This window comes from Castor canadensis, chromosome 19 (assembly GCF_047511655.1).
Source record: "Castor canadensis chromosome 19, mCasCan1.hap1v2, whole genome shotgun sequence".
Lineage (NCBI taxonomy): Eukaryota > Metazoa > Chordata > Mammalia > Rodentia > Castoridae > Castor > Castor canadensis.
The window spans coordinates 38,028,793-38,046,638 of NC_133404.1; the positions used below are offsets into that span (position 1 = coordinate 38,028,793).

Consider the following 17,846-nt stretch of genomic DNA (forward strand, 5'->3'; position numbering starts at 1 on the left):
AGAAATGCTATGCGACCAGAGGTGATTTACTGTGACCTGCTGGGTTTCTCTACTTAAGCATTGCCCACGTCTGTTGCCCAAACCCTGATAGGCTCAAGGAGTTGGAGGGGACCTTGATCTGCATGTGACGAGTGAGGCTTTTCATGTGAGGAAGGAGTCTAGGTTTCTACTCAAGATAGAAAGGCGTTGTCTTGTTGCATGCTTTGTGCCTTGCTCTGACCATCAGTATCACAGGTGAAGGGAGAAGCAATGAGACAGATAGTGAAATGGAGGCTTAGCTGTGTGTCCTTAAATCACCAGCTGTTTCATGCAATTGTAGCATATTGTTCAAGGGGAGGCTTCAAGAGGGAGACAAGGCTGGAGAGGTATGCAGGGGCTAGGTGGTGGAATGTCTTGTGTGTCGTGACTAGAAGGGACGTACTCAGGAGTTAGAATTCTCTCCTTGGCTTTCTAAGAGTTTTAGGAGAGTAATCAGATCACATTGTTGGAGACTCTTCTATGCTTTCTTAGTGTGTGAAGGTTTAGGTTAGAAGGCTGCAGAACTAGCTTCACTGATGACTATGGAGGAGACCCGAGGTATCTAGGTAAGCAGCTTTGAAAGATGGGTGACAGAAGTCAAGCCAGTAGTGCTTCGTGACAGAATAGCAAGAGTATAAGCTTCAGTGACCTGCTCTCTGGGAGGGGCACAGGGAATGAGGGAGGAACGAGAACAGGTCAGATTGATGTTATTTTAATCATTTCTAGGTATTTCATTAAAAATTCTAGCAAAAATTTATGAAAACCTATATGTTTTCTCCATTTCAACCCAATAACTGGTCCTTTTACAAAAGGGAGAGTGTCTCTTTAAGTCTTGACACAACTCCAGAGAGTTGTGAAACAGTTGCAAGAGGAAGAGACTGCCTGTTTTTCTTTTTTTAAAGACACCAGAAAGGTGTCTTAAATTTAGCTTTGCTTAACAAGAATAGACTGAGAAGCAGAGTTGTACTTCTAAATAGAAAAAGCTTATATACCCTTAGAATTTTAAGTACGTTTTTCCTTTAAAGGAACATTTCTCCTTAAACAATTTCCAGACACTAAGTTATTTCCAAACTTCTTGTAATTTTATTCCTTGTCTATCTGAAGTCTCAGTTCCTCCCTGTTAGGAAGAAGTTTCTTAAAGTTACTCCATAGAGAACTCACCAGATTTATTGAGCGCCACCTGCTGGCTTTGTCTCAGTGGACTAAATAAGTGTGCCTAGAAATCTTTAAGAAGTATTACTATCTCAAGTAATAGTTATGGGTTAGCACTGAGGAGAGGGATTCTCTTGACTGGAACATGCACACTCATGATTAAAAACAAAGGGTTGGCATTGTGGCACACACCTGTAAACTCAATACTTGGGAGGTGGAGGCAGAAGGATTGTGCGTTTGAGGCCAGACTGGGTGGGCTGCATTGTCAGATGCAGACAGCAGGAGGATCGCAGTTTGAAGCCAGCCTGGGCAAATATAGTTCGTGAGACCCTATCTCAAAAACAACACAAAAAAGGGCTGGTGGAGTGACTCAAGGTGTAGGCCCTGAGTACAAGCACCAGTATTGCAAAACAACAACAAAAAAACAACAACAAAAGGGGGGGTGAAGAAGGAAGATTATAAGGCTCTTACTGGCCAGTGTTTTTATTTGGCAAAAGATTAGGTTGAGTGGGGCGCTGATGGTTCATGTCTATAATCCTAGCTACTCAGGAGGCAGAGATCAGGAGGATCGCGGTTCGAGGCCGGCCCGGGCAAATAGTTCACGAGACCTTATCTTGGAAAGAAAAAAAAAAAAAAAACCTATCACAAAAAGGGGTGGTGGAGTGGTTCAAGGTATAGGCCCTGTGTTCAAACCCCAGTACCCACCCCCCGCCCACAGATTAGATTGATTGAAATAAAAAGTAGCTTCAAATGTCAAATAAAATTGTGTAATATTTTCTAAAAGTGAAACTAGTCTGACTATGTGTGGAATGACTTTAGCTCATGCTAAAGTCGATAAATCTCTCAGTTCGTTTCTGTTTATGTTGCTTGAGGTATGTTGAGGCATCTTTTAAGGAAAGTTGTATAAAAAGGGCTTTGCTGGCCAGTTTGAAGTGAGCATTACCCCAAGGGGCAAGGATTGTATCTGAATATTTTTCACTTAAGAGAGAGATGGGTAAGATCCAAATCTTACATGTTCTCTTCTTGTCATTGGTTTTAAGTGAGGTTTTGAGTACACAAAGTTTGGTACTCAAAGTTGGAGCATTAAATTCTAGGTCTTTTATTTCTCATGCAGTCATCTTAAGATGCATTGAAGGGAGAGAGAGAAGCAGATTGTTTACAGAAAGATAGTACAGTTAGGAATTCATTCGTTCATCCAACATTCATTGAGGCACCTAAAACAACCAGATACTTTTAGGCAGTAATGTAGCATCAGACTAAACAAGTGTGATCCCTGTCCTCATGAGGCTTTCATAATGATTGGGAGGGTCTGGGGGAACCAGATAAATACATAAATATGCCCTCTTAGAAATTCATGTAGGTTTATCATTATATATTGTATATGTATTATGTATGTGTCAGGTAGTAACAGATGCTGTGGGGAAAAATAGAGCAAGATAGTGAAGTTAGTCCAGGGGAATTCTTACTGAATTTAGGATAGCCCGGGAAGACCTGACTGATAAGAAGACATTTGAAGAAGAATGATCATTAATGTTATATAAAATACTTGTCTGTGATCATCTTACTTGATCTTCACCAACCATACTTAGAAGTACATGAGACAGATAATGTCGATCCTTCCATGGCCCCCTTGTCTTAAGAGTATAAAGGTGAAAATCCTTGGAATTCCTTTGTCTTCTTGTCTCCTGCTTATGTGTTCCCTATAGTCAAGTCATGACTTGAATGTGCCGTGTTTGTTCACTTCTGTGCCTTTGTATATCCTTTACATTCCGTGAGTGGATTAATCCTTTGTCTTCTACACAGCTTCTACATTTGGAGATTTATCTAAGGTTTTACCTTCTTCAGGGTAAATTGTATTTATATTCTTTTCTGTTGCGCCATATCACTTTTGAAATGTTTCTGTGTGTGGCACTTTAATGTCACTGCACCTGTATGTTTGATGTGTTTGCTTTTGGCTGATGCCGTGGGGTGGTTGGCTAGTGTGTGAACCTCTGCAGTGGTGATAATTGCCCAGAAAAACTAAGCTACTCTGAGAACCAAGGAAGCTACTTTGAGAGTTGATCAAAGAACTAACGGAACTGCACAGCTCTGGTTCAGTGTTCTGGGGTTTCCTTTTGAAGGCCTTGTCTTTTCTGGCTTGTTGGCAGCACCATGTAGTTTCACTCTTACTTTTAATAGACTTGGGGTGCTATTTTGCCATGACTGTCCCCCCTAAATTTGTCTTTTATTTTTCTAGAGCAGTCCAGTAAACTGGGCAGCACAAATGCAACTCATGTGTTCTATAATTAAACCTTATGTTGTTCTGCTTTCTAGTGTAAGGAAAGCCATGGAGTAGCACTTTTAGATGCTCAGAAAGGTAGAAATACAGGAAGGTTGGTATTTCTTTGGGGTTTGCTAGTGTTATATGACGTTTTGTAACCTTCATTATGTGCAATGTTTAGCACCTCGGTCTGACAACTGTATCCTAAATGATTTTGGATTTAGTTTCTAGCCTCATTTACCTTCTCCAAATGTCACCGTTGTCCACCCATTGCAACATTTCTTTCAAACTCAACTTGAATTCAAACAAGAGAGAATTAGTGTTTCTTTGGCTTTTCCAGTGACCCATGCTTAGATGACTCTGTGGGGAGCCCCCTGCCCTGTCTGCTCAGTGGTATCAAGTACTCCTCCAGTTTCCTTAGTCCCTGGTCTTTATTTTTCCTGCATTGCTGCCTGCCAAGTGTAGCTGTGGCTTAGTGTCTTCTCCTGAAGACACTGTAAGTCCCAAGGGATCAAGAACTGTCTTTAGAGCCTCAGTGTCTGCCACAGTGCTCACCTAAGTGCTCACCATTGTTGATTTAAATGAAGTGAAATATTTTTGGTTCAGCTCAGCAGACATCAAGCACTGGCTGTAGGCCAGGGCCTTTAAAGAGATGTTGAGTGTACAAAGATGAACTAGTGCAATCTCTCTGCCAACTGCACCATAATGGCATCTTTCAGGGTTTATGTGCCTGCCTAAGACCATCTGAGTTTTGAGCAGTGCTAGGCATAGGCATTTCTCCACAGAAGTTTCCTGATCATACCCTTCCAGGAAGTTTGGGCATCCATCTCTGTACCTGGAAAAGCTTGTGTGCTAACAAAGCATTTTCCACATGACATTCTGCCTGTATGCATTCTGCCATTTTCCTGGAGGGCAGGGGTCAGGTAGCATTTCCCTTGGTAGCTCTAGTGCATGGTTGGTAGTAGAGACACAATGTATTAAACATAGACACTGTGTGCTGGTTTGGCATGAATGGATGAATGATTTGAGATTTTGTAGTGAGAACAGAACAGAGTGGAAGGTAATAAAACATTAATGTTGGGCCATTAAATAAACTTATCTCCTGGCTAGACCTGGAGTAAGAATTTAGACTATCAATAAAATTTGAAATAATAAAGTAAAATATGTTGAAGAAAATGTTTAAAGAACAAAGTATTTAAAGCTTGTTTATATATCAATACTAATGTTTCATATAGTGTTCATATTTTTAAAAAAATCCAAAAACTAAGAGATGCCAGTCATTGTATTTGTAAGTCACTTGAAAACATTAACATAGATTAGCCATTTACCTAACTAGTACAGATTGACATCTCTTCCTTAGATTATATCATCCCTAAAAGGCATTGGTGTTACCAAGGCTATTATTAACCTTGTTAACATGATTAAAATAAAGAGAAATCTGAAGTACTTCAGGTGGTAGGGAATTGTCTGTGTCATGAATTTGGTGAGTGCTATTTATTTCAGTTTAGCAAATAAGATTTCTGAAAGGCTCAAAGTGGAATTTGTATATTTTACTTTTTTTTTTTTTGGTTGGTGAGGCAAGATGTGATTCAGTTGTGGCTGCCATCTACAGAGAGGTGTTTGGTAAATCTCACAATCTTTCTAGGTAGCAGTAGATAGATCCATAGGACCTATTTCTGGGTTTGAGGTACTAGGAGAGAGAAATGAATACTGTTATAAAAAAAAAAAAGCTCATTTAAGGCTGGAGTAAAAAAATTTAAAAATTCCCACTAGGTGCTGATGGCTCATGCCTATAATCCTAGTTTAGTTGGGGGATCAGGGTTTAAGGCAAACCCAGGCAAATAGTTCATTAGATCCCCCAACTCCAAAACAACCAGAACAGAGCAAAATGGGCTGGAGGTATGGCTCAAGTGGTAGAGAGCCTGCTTTGCAAAGCCCTGAGTTAAACCCCCAGTCCTACCAAAATAAATAAATAAATAAAAATTTAAAAAATTCCTAAGATTGCTGCTTTTCTATCTTCCATCTTTTCTGTTTCTCTTTTTAGGTCTTAAAAAAAAATCATTCCTTTTAATGCAGCAAATCCTTTACATCCTCTTCTAGTTTTGCTAATCATCTATTTTCTGATTTCTCCTACTCTTCCTGGCCTTTCCTTGCTTTCCTGTTGCTCCAGATCAGCTTTTTCTTTCGGGTCTCCTTTGTAGGAGCACAGGGCTTAGTCTTGGCTCATCACCCTGGAGAGCTCATCTGTGGTCAAGACTATAATTCCTAACTTAGTGCATGTTGACTCTCACATCTACTTCCCAGCCCAGGCCTTCCTGACAGTTTGTCCTGCTGCCTGCCTTCCTGCTAGATAGGTAGGTAATACACAATTATTCATCCTGTTGATACATGTGAAACTTAAGATTTGAAGTTCATCACCCTTTTTCTCACGAGTCTTTTCCCACAAACCCCTATTTTTCCTGAGCAAGATAGACCCTTTCTCCTTTTAAAGTTGCTTCAGGTTTACTGTCTTTCTGTTGTTTGCTACTTCTGTCTAGTCAGTTATCATATTTCATCAAATTATTTTTTAGCAGAATGATTTTCTTATATTTATTTCTTTTTATGTTGCCCTGCTGTCATAACAGTTCAAGCTGCTTTTGCTTTCTCACACTGTGTTTTTATAATATTTTCCCCAAATAGTTTCCTTGCCTCTATTTTCTGTCATTCTTATGGTACTGCTTTGAGAGAAATCTTTCCTATATTATTTGCTGCTTTTAACATCTCATAGCCTCCACAATTTCCTCTAGTAATGGACATTATACAAGACTGTATCTTTTCCTTGTTTTCCTTCATATGTTCACATACGGGTTTTTTTGCTTGCCATTTATGTTAGACCAAAGCTTTTCTCTTATACTTTATTCACTCATCTACTGAACAAACTTCCTAATGCTAGATTGGCATTGCGTGAAGTGCTAAAAAGACACATTGCTTGCTTCCTGTAAGCTTCAGGTGGTGATGAAAAACACTAGTACGGGGTAAAAGTGTCCTACATCCTTGGGTCCAAGCAACTATTGTACCTGGGTGTGAGTTTATGCCAAACCGAATCATACCTCCTACCTGCCCTCCTTTCTCATCCACCTCCAAATACTTCTGTTATTCTTGTTGACCCTCTTCCTTCTAAACTCTTATGGCCCTTTTGGTGTTTAGTACTTGCTATTTAACATGTATTTCTTCTATTGACAATTACTTCTTTATATATACGACTTTTCCTTCTACCTCTCTGTCTTCTGGGCTTAATTGCAGGGTCAGACAGAGGAAAGAATACAAATGTTGAGATTCTATTAGATTTGAATTTCAGTCTGATCCTTTTTGAAAACGTTTGCTCTTAGGCAAAATATTAATCTCTGGCTCACAATTTTCTTATCTCTAAAATGGAGATAAAGAGACCTTGAAGTGGCTGGGAAGCACCTAGTTCAGCCCCTCATCTGCAGCAGGCATTCAGGAAAAAGACAGTAATAAGTCATGTTGAGTCACCTTCCCTTTCCATACTTCCATGGTATTTACTGTTTATGTAGAAAGATGGTTTAATGGTACAAATGTTTCATTGTATCATTTATTTTTCTTATATACCCAGGTAAGGGGTAGTTGTGTGAGAGAGGACAGGCTCCATGCTCCCAGTTAGGGACAGAGTGCCAAGAGAACTTTACAGTTTGCTGTCAAGGACAGTACTGCATACACATCTCTACTGTTAGAGCCTTTTGAGCTTTATAAGTTTTTTCCTTAATTTTATGTTTTAAAACCTTTCTAGCAATAATTTCAAAAGTATTAAAATTACTTAAAAGTAGCGTGGCAGATACTCATCCTTTACAGGATAATACCTGTTCTTAACATTTTACTCCATTTGCTCTTAAAGCTAGATACATTAACTATAGGAGACGGGATGGCAATTTTGTGTGTCTTCGGTTGGTGAAGACTGACTAGGAACGGTGGAGGGATTGGTGGACTGCTAAAATTACCAGTTTGTAGTTCTAATGATAAAGATTGTTCCTTATTTTTCACTTAACTGTCTCTCAGTAAACTACCGGCCCTTTATTCTTAAAATGATTCATACATATTTCCTATGAATATATTCCCATATAATGATGGTAGGGTTAGGTTGCCATGTCTCTTACAGCCATCTCTCATCTCGAACATGTCCACAGACTTTATCGTTTATGGCATTAGCAGTGTGGAAAATACAGGCTCCTCTTTTTTGTTTTTAATAGAATGAGTTTTTATGTCTAATGTTCCTTGTAAGTAGATTGAGATTTTGTATTCCTGATCAGAGTACTGCACAGGTAATGTTTTGTCCTTGTCAGGATATCAAACCTGGAGTCACAGAGTGTGTCAATCTGTCTCTATTGGGATGTTTGTTTTGATCACCTGGTCAAGGTACTGGCAGATTTCTTCACTGAATAAATACTAATGTTTTCCTCCCTTGGAAAGGGTCTTCAAGGGAGTGTCTTGTCTTCAAGGGAGACACTTGAAGACAAGGTAAAGATGTTCATCCTCACTAGAATTTCCCCTGGAAAAGATTGCCAGAAGCTTTCTACCATTAGAGTTACAAAATGGAAGTTTTAGCATTCCACCAGTTCCTCTACTTTTACCAATCAGTCCTCCCCATCCTACTATACAGTTTCCCTTCTCTGTTCATCTATCTTTATTAATATTAGTATTGACTCATGGCTTCCTAGTTTTAAAGAATAGTTTATAATTAGTCCCACATTTATCTAGAAGAAGCTACTTCAATCTGGCCTTTGTGTCCTTGAGGTGTGGCCCGTCATTTTTCTTGAGTAATTCCTTATTTTCCATCAAAACAAAACATTGCAGGCTCATCTGTACATACCCTAACCCAGGTCTGGCACTGGCCATATCTCTGGGGAACTTTGGTGTCTTCTAGTGAAGAGTGACCAAGGTCTGTGCAAAAGCTATGTTTATTGTTATTGGGTGTTCCTCTGTTGTGTGAATCATAGTGAAATTGAACATCAGTTGCCATGAGTTTCCAGGGAAAAAGACTTTGCATTTAAGCCTGTGGACAAGGTTTAGCTAGCCATCAGTCTTTAGTTGCTTTAGGAAATAGTTCGGCAAAATGATAATGATGGACTGTATTGTCATATTTAAGGTGAGAATGGAGCCAGTGGCACAAATGCTAGGAGTCTGTGAATTAATTAATTAATTATTATTATTATTATATTTTACTACTATAAGAATTGCTACCTCATGGAAAGACAAGACTTTGTAGTAGTGCCCAGGACTTACTTACTTAGTATTACTTACTTGGTTTCACTTTCCCCAAATGTGTGGTGGGTTTAAATCTTGTCACTTTGGCAAATTGGGAAATTAATTTCAAGTGTATAGAAAAGTTATAAAGAAATTCCATATACTTTCAATTCAGACTTATTGTAAAAATCTTGTCACATTTCCATAATCAATCTTCTGTTTTTTTTTTTCAGAATCATTTGAGGGTATATTATAACCAGCATGCCTTTTTGTTTTTTGGGTTTTTTTATGTGTTCCTAAGAAAAAGGAATAAGGATGTTCTCTTTCATAACTACAAGCCCAGTTACCAAAACCAGGAATTTTAATATTGGTACAATTTTAAATGTGTAATTCCTATTCACATTTTGCCAGTTGTCCCAATAATGTCCTTAATAGCAATTTGTTTTTATCATTCAGGAATCAATCCAGGATCAAGCATTGCATGTAGTTGGGAATTCTTTTTAACAATCTCCTTTAATTTAAAGCAATTCTTCAGTCACTCTTTAATTTTCATTTGTGACAGTTTTTAGGACCAGAAGTTACCGTTTATGAATGAAGGCTTCCTGATTTGGGTTGTTCATTTGTTTTTCATTAGATTGAAGTCATGCCCTTTGTTAGGAACAAACATAACCAATGAGGTCTTTTCAGGGCATGGTATGAAGAAAAATGGGATGCTAGTTTGCCTCATCCGTGTTGTTAGCTTTTTAAATTTCTTTTGTAGTAAAAATAATAGTAAGGTTTATTAGGAAAGAAATTTAGTGTAGCAGAATAAAAGTGGGAGAAATGGAAAAAAAAAGAAAGAAACACTTTTCCTGCCTCTGTGTGGGAAATGGGGTTAGAGACTACTTTTAATTTCCTATTTCAGGTGGTATCTCTTATGGGCTTGTTTTTTCCCCTTGTTATCTATAAGTGTGTTTTCTTTTAAAATAATATTCATTGTTCAAAGTTAGAAAGGTCAGAAAAGCACAAATCATATTGAAACTGTGCAATAGCTTGCCATTATCCAGAATTGCTACCATGTCATGATATATATATAAACCTCAAGAGTGTAGTATAATTAAGACATGTTGAGTTTTTTGTATTAATTACAATTGTTGTTAATATAATTCACTTAATTATAGTCTTATATTATTTAATATTTAGTAATGGCTATGTTTAACAAATTGGCTTGTAGACTTCCTGAAAATTTTCAGTGAGCTCTCACTAGTGTATACAAGTTACCTCCAGTGTACTGCTGTAGTTATTTTGCTGCAAATAGGGTACACCTTCAAAAACCTTTGTGGTTGCACTGTTTAACTATCTTAAGACATCAGAGCTTTCCCTTCTTTTAACATTCTTCCCACAAAACTACTTCCTGTGTATCTCACCCCCTAAGTCTCTATCTACTATACTCCCTGTTGCCAAGTCCTTCTCCCTTCCATCTACTTCTACACTGTAATTCCCTTCTTTCCCTCCCTTCACTGCCTGGCCCTCCTCCATTCTATCCCCCACCACCCCCAAGCAAGTTATTTCCTCCGTTATAGATCACTAGTATCTTAGGGAATGGAGCATCTTCTGACAAGGTCTTGTGGAGAGGAAATCTTTTATCTAGAGGACAGATTCTTAGAATTCTAGGCTAAAAATCTAAGAGAAAAGAAAATCTTAGTATTTAAAGTTATTACAATGCTGTTAATGCAGTAGATTTACTACATAAATAAGTTCAGGCTGGGGAGGAAGGACTGAGACCAAGGCTACTATTTAGAATCCTTTTTGTTTTTTTTATAATCCTTTTATTAAAAAAAAAAAAAGGTTTTGTGGGCAAGTAAGTGATTGATCTCGTGACATTTTGGTTGAATCACAATCTGTTTATGTTTGGTAATCACCTGCACTAAAAAAATAATGCTTACTGTAGAGTATCTTTTTTATTTTTAAATTATTGTGTCATCTGTCAGCAATTAAGACCCTGCAAATATAGTCAGATTCAAGGGTACATTTTTTGTTAATAAAGAAATATGTACAAAGTGTCTCTGTATAGACAGCACTCTGTTTCCTGAGTTCAGGTTTCTGGAGAAGTAGTGGGTGACACAAATGCTTTCTCTTCCTCGGGTTGAATCAAAATGAAATTATAATTGAAAATATCTTGGAAATTACCTTTGTTAAAGTTCATCTGTTGTAAATAGTGTGAGAAACTTGTTAACTCTGCAGTAAGACTGACTTACTGTTCTGTGTGCTGGTCCGTTTCCTGAACAGCACAATAATTTTATCAGGGCATCCCTCAAGGAGGGTAAGATTAAAGTAACTAAAGTAACCACCTCAACAAAAATTCTTACGAGATCTGTATTTAATTTTAAGTTTTTTCATCATCATTCCACTTGCTTAATCTTTCAAGGACACCTGAGGTAATGGTGTCTGGTACTACTGCAGTAAAATAGGAGTCCCATGGATGAAATATAGAATTTATTTGCTCTCAGTGGCTGTATCAGAGGAAAACATGTACTTTTAATTCCAAATGCCTTTGGAATCTGAATTTCAAGGGCCTTGCGGTGTATGAAGCTTCTTTCCTTCTATTTAGTATCTTGAGCATAAGCTGTGTGACTTAGTTTTTTTTTTTTTTTTAAACTATTAAAGGTATGAAAGTTCAGAACATTCCTGTCTTGGAATGAGGTGGACATAGAAAGCTTTGTTAAAAGGTTTTCAAGTACTTTTGTTAGCCATTTTCTTTGTCTCCATTGAAAGGAAGGCCCCAGACATCGCTAGTGTGGGTTTGGAATCTCCAGTAAGATGTTGGGTCTCATGTGGAGAGGAATATCTTGATCTTGAAAAGGAAGGGACATTCTCAGGATTCCAGGCTAGAAATCTCAGTGAAAAAAATTCAGTTAGATAAGTGAAGCCAGGTGCTGGTGAGTCACACCTGTAATCCTAGCTAGTCAGGAAATAGAGATCAGGAGGATCGAGGATCGAAACCAGCCCTCGGCAAACAGTGTCTTGAAAAAACCCACCACAGAAAAGGGCTGGTGGATTGACTCAAGTGGTAAGAGCACTGCCTAGCAAGCATGAGGCCCTGAACTCAAACCCCAGGAGGCCCTACCATCCAAAAAAATCTTAAGTAGAAAAAAAATTGGAGCATAGGGCCTGGGGAGAGGTAAAGATTTAGGTTCAACTGCTGTGGTCCATTGTAGTGCAAAAGTAGCCATACACAATGTGGCATGGCTAGGTTCCAACAGAAGTTTATTTATAGACGCTGAAATTCAAATTTCATATGAATTACATGTTAAAAATTTTTTAAAAATCATTTAAAAACACAAAACCATTCTCAGCTTTAATACCTACAAAATCAACCAGGAGGCAAATAAATACGGCCCTTGGAGTCCTAGTTGCCATCCTATGAGGAAAAGGGTGAAACTTTGTCACTTTCATTTACAGTTTTTCAAGAATACAATAGTATTTCAGATATCTTGAGAAATGGACTCATATGTGCTGCAGACATTTTAACTAGTTGAATCATGCCTAAGGATAGTGAACATTTTGCCAGCCTAAGCTTTTCAAAATTGTTTCCACGAAAGGGAAGGACTTATGCCTAAGACTGAAGTATGATTTTGAGTACGATTTGAAGTTAATGATAATTCTGTTTTCCTGGTTGTGCTAGGGTGCTTGGGAGCACTCCACTTGAGTAGTCATATTAATAACTTAACTTTGAGGCCAGGTAAGTTACAGCTTGTTGGGATTGTGGTTCATTCTGACTCATGTGCCGTGGTCATTGGATTTAAATGCCCGCCACAGTTAGAGCATTGCATAGGCAACTGGAGATAAAATGAGAGTCGCTTTGGCTCCAGAATAAACCTAATGTAGCATTTCTGCTAATTGACTGGATCCTAGGTTTGACTTTTATGATTTTTGGCTTTTAGCATTTATTTAAAAACTATCTGCAGCTTTATTATATTTATGAGCTTAATAAGATGTGCCTACAGGGTGGCGTGATTTTCTTATGGATGTTGTTGTTGCTAAAAGGAAAGGAAAAATGTTACAAGTAAATGAGAATTATTTCATCTAATTTAGATGTTAAAATGGTCAGGCTTTCTCTAAAATTGTTCTTCCTTAGTTCATTAAGATTTACAGAATATTTAGTTTCTGTGCCTTAGACTTTGATGCTTTAAGTTTTTTTTGTTAGCTATGGTTACAACACAAATTATGTAATGTTTATGATTGAGAGAATGGCAATAAGCACTGTATTTCATAGAATGTATTTAATTTAGCCACTGACCTCAACTTTTTAATAAAAATCAATGTATAAAACTGCTAGAAGAATATTTATGACTACAGACAAAGATGTCTTCCTTTGTAAATAGTTGCAAAGATGTGTAAAGTTATGTGCTTAATGGAGGGATGGGTACAGAAGATGCCAGATGGTCAGGAGACACAAATGGTTAGAGAAGTGACCTTTTATCCTAGTAGATTAACATGAGAGTTGAATCTGTTCCAAGAGTTTTGAAGTTTTATCCGTAAAGAGAGGAGGATCATTTTCGTTTGGAAAGGGAGGTGTAGTGGATGCAAGTGAAGGAAGATTTACCTGGAGCCCAAGCTCATACTCTTTGCATGCTCCCGTTTCCAGGCAGGTCTGTATGCTACAGGCTTTCCACCTCTGTAGGAGAGGGGAAGGACTTGGTAGTGATTCATGGTATGTAGAATTTAGAAAATAACTGCTGCATCTGGAACATAGAAGCTGAGGAACTTTCTGACCATTCATTCTATCTCTCTATCTCTCTAACCCCCCTCTCCGCTCCTCTCCCCCTCTTCTCCCCTCCTCTTCCCTTCTCCCCTCCCTTTAGTTGATTCAGGTAATATACTGCTTTCTTTTTTACTTGTTTATCTAATTATATACACTGAAATGCAAGTTTAAAAAGGTCAGAGATTTTATTTTCATGTTCATTTTGTATTCTTGCTTCCCAAAATATTTATTGCCTGGCATTTAAAAGTACCCAGTGTATATATTTGTATAAACCACCTAGAGGGTTAGGGATGTAGTTCATTGGTAGAGAGCTTGCCTAGTATGTACAAGGCCCAGGTCCCAGTCCCAGCAACAAAACCAAAAAGCAAAATTCCCTCCCACCCAAAGTTACTAGAACTAGGGGCACAGTTTAGATGATATATTTGTTTTGTGTTTTTTTTTTTTTTTAATATTTTATAAAGATAGCTCCCAGGAAGAACCTTACTAATGCAAACTTGCTAAATCTTTTCCTTTCCTAGGGTGATTGTGTTGTAACTGTACTGCTTGCAGAGGAAGACAAAGTTGAAGATGATGTTGTTTTTTACTTGGTATTTTCGGGTTCTACCCTCCATCACTATACAAGTACTCGGAAGGTCAGTTCTGATACATTGGAGACCATTGCTCCTGGTAAGTATCTGAAGGGGATCTTTTCTAGACTTTACTAGGAGATAGTCTTGCTGTGTAGCCCAAGCTAGTCTCAGACTTTGACTCTTCTTTCCTGCCTCAGCCTCCCTCTTGAGTGCTGGGATTACAGGCATGCCATGTGCCACCATGCCTGTCTTCTTTGCTAGTTTTTGAGCACTTGTATGTTTGTTAGTATACAAGATAAAAAGGATGAGCCAGGGTTAATAAAACTATTGTCAGATCTTTAAATATGTAATTACTGCATTTTGTTTATTTTGCCTGTTCCACAGAAGTCTGAACCTAACTAGAAATAAGTGAAATAAAGTAATGCTATCAACTGAAAGATAAAAATCGGGATCAACAGAAAGTATTAGCCATTGGAATGATGATATTTGGGGGAAAACTGAAAACACTTGGAAGATATAAGTTCTCACATGGTTACTAGGATGGGATTGCAAATTTTGTTCTGAATTACATGATGACAAAACCAAAAGGTAAACGCAGTAATACATCCCTCATATCTGGATGGAAAAACCTACAAAAATCTATAAAGCTGAATTTGCTCTTGAGTCACAAATCAAGGGCCTTGATTTGTGTTTGGAGATGAGCTTTTTTCTCAGTTGACCTTGTCTTATAGTTAGCAGTTAACCACTTTTCATCAGAATTAGAAGAGGGGGACACATTGAGGGGGACCCCCTAAAAATGTCAGCAGTTTCAACTATTTCCCTTTAGAGAAAAATGGATGTAGTTAAAACTGACAACATTTTTAGTGGCCCCACTTTGTTGGTCTAGGTGATGTTTTAAAAAATATGAAGTTTATGAATATCTGGAAGTTTTTGAATATCTGGTATTACCAGTATTGGACGATGTTGCCTATTTGTCATTTCCATGCTGTTTTATATAAAATTTCTTTATATCTGGTACTTACCAAATTCTGAAAATTATACAACATTGAAGAACTGAGATTATGACAACCCTCCTACCTGGAAAAAACGATTTTGAGAAAGTCTGAGTTTAGAGATTCTAGGAAATAAAGAAGGTGGTCAGGACAGCTGCTGATTTCCTTTTTGAAGAGTATTAGGTGTCCTTCATAATTGAACGCTCCATCCATCCTGTTTCCTGCAACGTGTATTGTGTTGAGAGGCAGATCTGGAATGTGAAGTCTTCTCTCAGCAGGTGCCATTCAGTATCACCATTGCTAAATACTCATCTTGTGTTGGTGATGAGGGAAAAACAGTTATTCCCTGATTCAACTCTAGGAATATAGATAATTTTTATATGAATTTATTACTTTCTAATTAGAAGGATTTTAGGATTAAAATTTGGAGAGATAGTGTTGTGTGTGCATATGTGTGTGTGTGTATGCTGCATATATATGTAGAAGAGAACAGAAAGCATGTTAATTAGGTACTAAGAGAATATAAGTAGATATAAGAGATAAGGCCAGGTACGACAAGTGTGTAGCCCTAGGTCCTAGCTTTGGTACTCAGTCGTGACCCTCTGTGGTCTGGTCTGTCTCTTGGTGGAGAGGCACATGCTTGCAAACTCATACAGGGTCCTTACATTAAGAAGAGTGGCAGGCATACTTTCCTTGGAGTCATAAACCCACTCTACTTGAATGGCAGCCTGGTGCTGTTAAGTTTATGCTAGCTCCTTGTACCCTACCTTTCTAAATTCTAGTGCCCATTTCATTCCTTGGCTTCAGAACTAGTGCCAGTTTGTATGTTTTTGTATACCCTTTCCAGCCACACCCTCTGTGAGTGTCCATTTGTGCTTACTGACTCAGTACCATTGCCCTAGCAACCAAGCCAACCAGAATGGTATTGAACTCTGCTACTTTTCCTCTATTTTTGTCTGAATCCTCAAAAATCATTCCTCACTCATTTGCTTGGGGCCTGGAATCCTAGTACCTGACTCATTACTCTTTCTGGTAATTACCTTCTTAAAAAAAATTTTTTTAAGCCATTTTTCCTATGGTTACAGGCTCACCACTCTCCCAACCTCATTGGCCTGATTGGTCCACTACTCACCCAGATTCAGTCAGGCTGCTGATAGGAAGTGCCCAATCACAACAGAGATTACAAAAAGGTTACAGTTCTCGAAAGACTGTCTTGAACCTGAGGAAAAACAGTGAAGTTTAAGGTACTTCAGCAGGTGAGCCTTTGGCCTGTATCAGCAAGGTCCCTAGGTGGTATGTGAAAAGCTGTGTTCATTATTCAGGCTAAGCAGATTCCAGCTGGATCCTACTGCTCTACTCATCATGATGGGATGTTTTGTTTGTCTTTTCCAGCAACTGTCCTTTGGAATATTTTAGTGATTTGTTGTGGAGGGATGAAAATGGGGCACTTGTAGTTTTGAATTTATTGTTTATATCATGGGGTTGATTTTTTAGTTTAGGTTAATTGTCTTAAGTCTGCTTTTGTTGACTTCTTATACTTGCCCCTTCCCTTCCTTCAGGTCCTTCTTCAATTATCTCCTTTCAGTGAGGCTTTTCTTGCTCACATTATGAAAACATGCAACTGCTTCCTTTCCGCATGTCCTATCTCCCCTTCCCTGATTTTTTCCATTGCACCTCTCAACTTTTTACACATTATATATTTTTCTTATGTATCTTATTTTCTCCTGCTCCTACTAAAGCATTAACTTCTCAAGGGCAAGGATTTTGTTTTTGTTCACTGTTGTAGGTTAAAAGACTTCTTCAAAGAGCCCTACCAGCATTTCCACTAAGTTGAAATTCATTCTGTTTCTCAAAAGCCAGTTTTCTAGAAAGGTGTACTTTACGCACACTCACTCCTTTACCCCCTTTGAGAAATGAATGCATAAGGACTCTCTGGCTTCTTGAATTGAATTCTTAGACTAGAGCAGGAGTCTGTGTTCTTTCCAGTGCTCTTTGATGATTTGTGTGTGTCACTTAGTAGTAATGATAGCCTCAGATTTCCTGTCTGCTGAAGACAGTTAGCTCCATCAAGATTCTTGATAGAGTCTATACAAAGCTTTGTGCATCCCAGTTGTTGGTAGATGTACATAGGCTTTCTGCAGCAGCTGCTCTGACAGAAGTCTCTGCACTCTGTCTGCTGACATGTGGACTGCCCTGCCATTCCTGCTCATTTGGGCTGACTGTTGAGAAGAGAAAGAGCTTTGTGCCTTCTTCTTGCTTTTAAGGTCATGCCTTATCCAGATTACTGACTGATTTTTCTTTCTCCCTATGTGTCACTGTTAGTGTTTTGTTACATTTTAGTTCTTACTGAAACCAGATGATCTTCAAAAAAGGCCTTTCTAAACAGCTCTTACTCTTTACATATAAAGTGAATATATATATATATATGTATATATATATATATATATACATACATATATACACACACACACACAAATATGTGGTATATCATCGATACTAAGATTTCATGAGGTGGGCATTGAATAGAGAACATTGTCTTAAGATTCTTTGGAGATGAAACAGGTGGTAGGGACCCACCTCTTCCTGGGACACTGGGACAGGATTGTTACTGATAAGTCTTTGTTATCAATACACTTTTGATAGTTTACTTCTTTTTTTCTTCTTCCTTTAAATGTGCTGAGATGTTGGGGGCTTTGGAGACTTAACTCCTTAATTGACAGATTCTAGATCCTTCCTCCAGGGCCCTGGCTGCTCTGAGCAAAGGACTGTCAACCAGGCAGCTCTACTGCTCTCATGCCAACACCCAAAGCAGGACTCTAGCTCCAGAAGGTACTGCTCCAACAAGTAGCTCCCAGAAGACTTTTGCCCAACAG

At 38.2% G+C, this 17,846-nt stretch overlaps 1 protein-coding gene across 9 annotated transcripts in view; it reads left to right on the plus strand.

Annotated features, from left to right (window-relative positions):
• Akap13 (A-kinase anchoring protein 13) overlaps window positions 1-17,846 on the plus strand; it is a 273,195-nt gene that overhangs the window by 74,163 nt on the left and 181,186 nt on the right. For all 9 annotated transcript variants that reach the window (XM_020185782.2, XM_074061538.1, XM_074061537.1 and 6 more), the window contains exon 3: window positions 13,931-14,078. In XM_020185782.2, coding sequence (XP_020041371.2) covers window positions 13,931-14,078 — 148 coding nt within the window. The remainder of the gene's footprint in view (window positions 1-13,930; window positions 14,079-17,846) is intronic.